Here is a 1,386-nt window from a genome sequence, read left to right as displayed (position 1 = left end):
GGGAGAGGAGGGGGGATGTGTCGAAACAAAAGTTAATCTTGAAAAAAAGAAAAAAAAAATGAAAAATAAAAAATGACACGTGGAATTTTTTTTTTTTTATTACTCAACATCGGAAATAATTATAATTCCACAACACAAGTATATACTCGTTTAATGATTTCTTTTTAATCGTGCGAGACGCGTAAACAAAGAAAAAAAAAGTGGCTTAAACATCGCGAGGAATCCTCACGTGTTACTGCATCATTATGTACATTACGGCAAAACTCGAAGTTAGATGCACCTTGTCGTTAGTTCTTTCCTGCGAGTGATTCCACGAAATGCTCATGATAGAAATAAATTGCAGTTTTCCAAGTAAGTACGGTTAAAACGAGCGGACACGAGGAAACGGGTGTACGCTCGAAAATCCGAAAAACGACCGACAAGATCGAATCGAGATCCGAGCAATCGCCCCGTCCAAATTATTATTATTAATTTCGAGATTATTTTTCTTCCTCGAGTCAACACGAGCCGTGTGATTTGCCGCGTGGCGCAGGTTCTCGCGAAACGGAAATATACTCCGTTTCCGTTAAAAGGTACAAAGAAGAATATAGGCAAATATAGGTAGTAGAGTAGAGAGAAAGTGGATAGAATTTAGCAATGTACACACACCGCCTTAGCGTGGCGAGGGCGAACGCTCCAGCCACCAGCAGCTCGTAGATCATCTCTTCCTCGGCCTTCTGCAGGAGAGTCTTCGGCTCCTCCCGTCGATACCTCTTGCTCGCATCCACTCACGCACTTCCGGTCCCACCTTGGCTCCGTCTTTTCCCCGGGAAAGTCAGTCTCGGTTCGGGAAATCGGTGGGTAGAAACGGACGCGGAAACGTTCGTCTTTTGCGGTCGAAACAGAGAAACGAAACGAAACGAAACGAAACGAAACGAAAGGAAACGAAACGAAACGAAACGAAACGAAACGGAACGGAACGGAGCGAAACTAAACGAAACGAAACGCGTCAGATCGATGTCAACGTGACATAACAGCGCACCAGAAATCTCCACATCGTGGGATGCACGTCGGATGCGCGATCGGCAATGGCACGGTTCGAGCGACGATGCGTCGAGCAAGGAACGCGCTAGTTGACATTCGAAGGAACGCAACGTGTCCTTGTGTCGGTTCGATTGTCCCTTCAGCTGTGCGCAGAGTTCCGAGCGGGAGAACCGGCGCGGTTGACCATTCGGCTTGCCGATCTCGTGGTGACTGAGTGGGTCCTCGGTTGCGACTCCCAGTTACTCACTCGGGCTCACGGACTCGCTGCTACTCACCTCGTCCTCTCGCTCTTCCACACGCTCGGTCCCACCTCTTTCCCTCCTGTTCTTTGCCACCACCTCCTACGACACCCCACCTCCTCTC

At 48.3% G+C, this 1,386-nt stretch overlaps 1 protein-coding gene across 2 annotated transcripts in view; it reads right to left on the bottom strand.

Annotated features, from left to right (window-relative positions):
- LOC102680715 overlaps positions 1-1,386 on the bottom strand; it is a 22,968-nt gene that overhangs the window by 16,438 nt on the left and 5,144 nt on the right. The window contains exon 1 of one of the 2 annotated variants that reach the window (XM_006619160.2): positions 647-1,380. The exons of the other annotated variant lie outside the window; for it this stretch is intronic. Within the exon in view, the coding sequence (XP_006619223.1) occupies positions 647-701 (55 nt within the window). The 5' untranslated portion in view covers positions 702-1,380. Of the gene's footprint in view, positions 1-646; positions 1,381-1,386 lie in introns of those variants that run through there. 2 annotated transcript variants of the gene reach the window in all.

This window comes from Apis dorsata, unplaced genomic scaffold, assembly GCF_000469605.1.
Source record: "Apis dorsata unplaced genomic scaffold, Apis dorsata 1.3 scaffold_396, whole genome shotgun sequence".
NCBI classification, from domain to species: Eukaryota; Metazoa; Arthropoda; class Insecta; order Hymenoptera; family Apidae; genus Apis; species Apis dorsata.
Note: the sequence above shows the minus strand (reverse complement) of the source record. Positions and strands in the feature narration are given on the sequence as shown.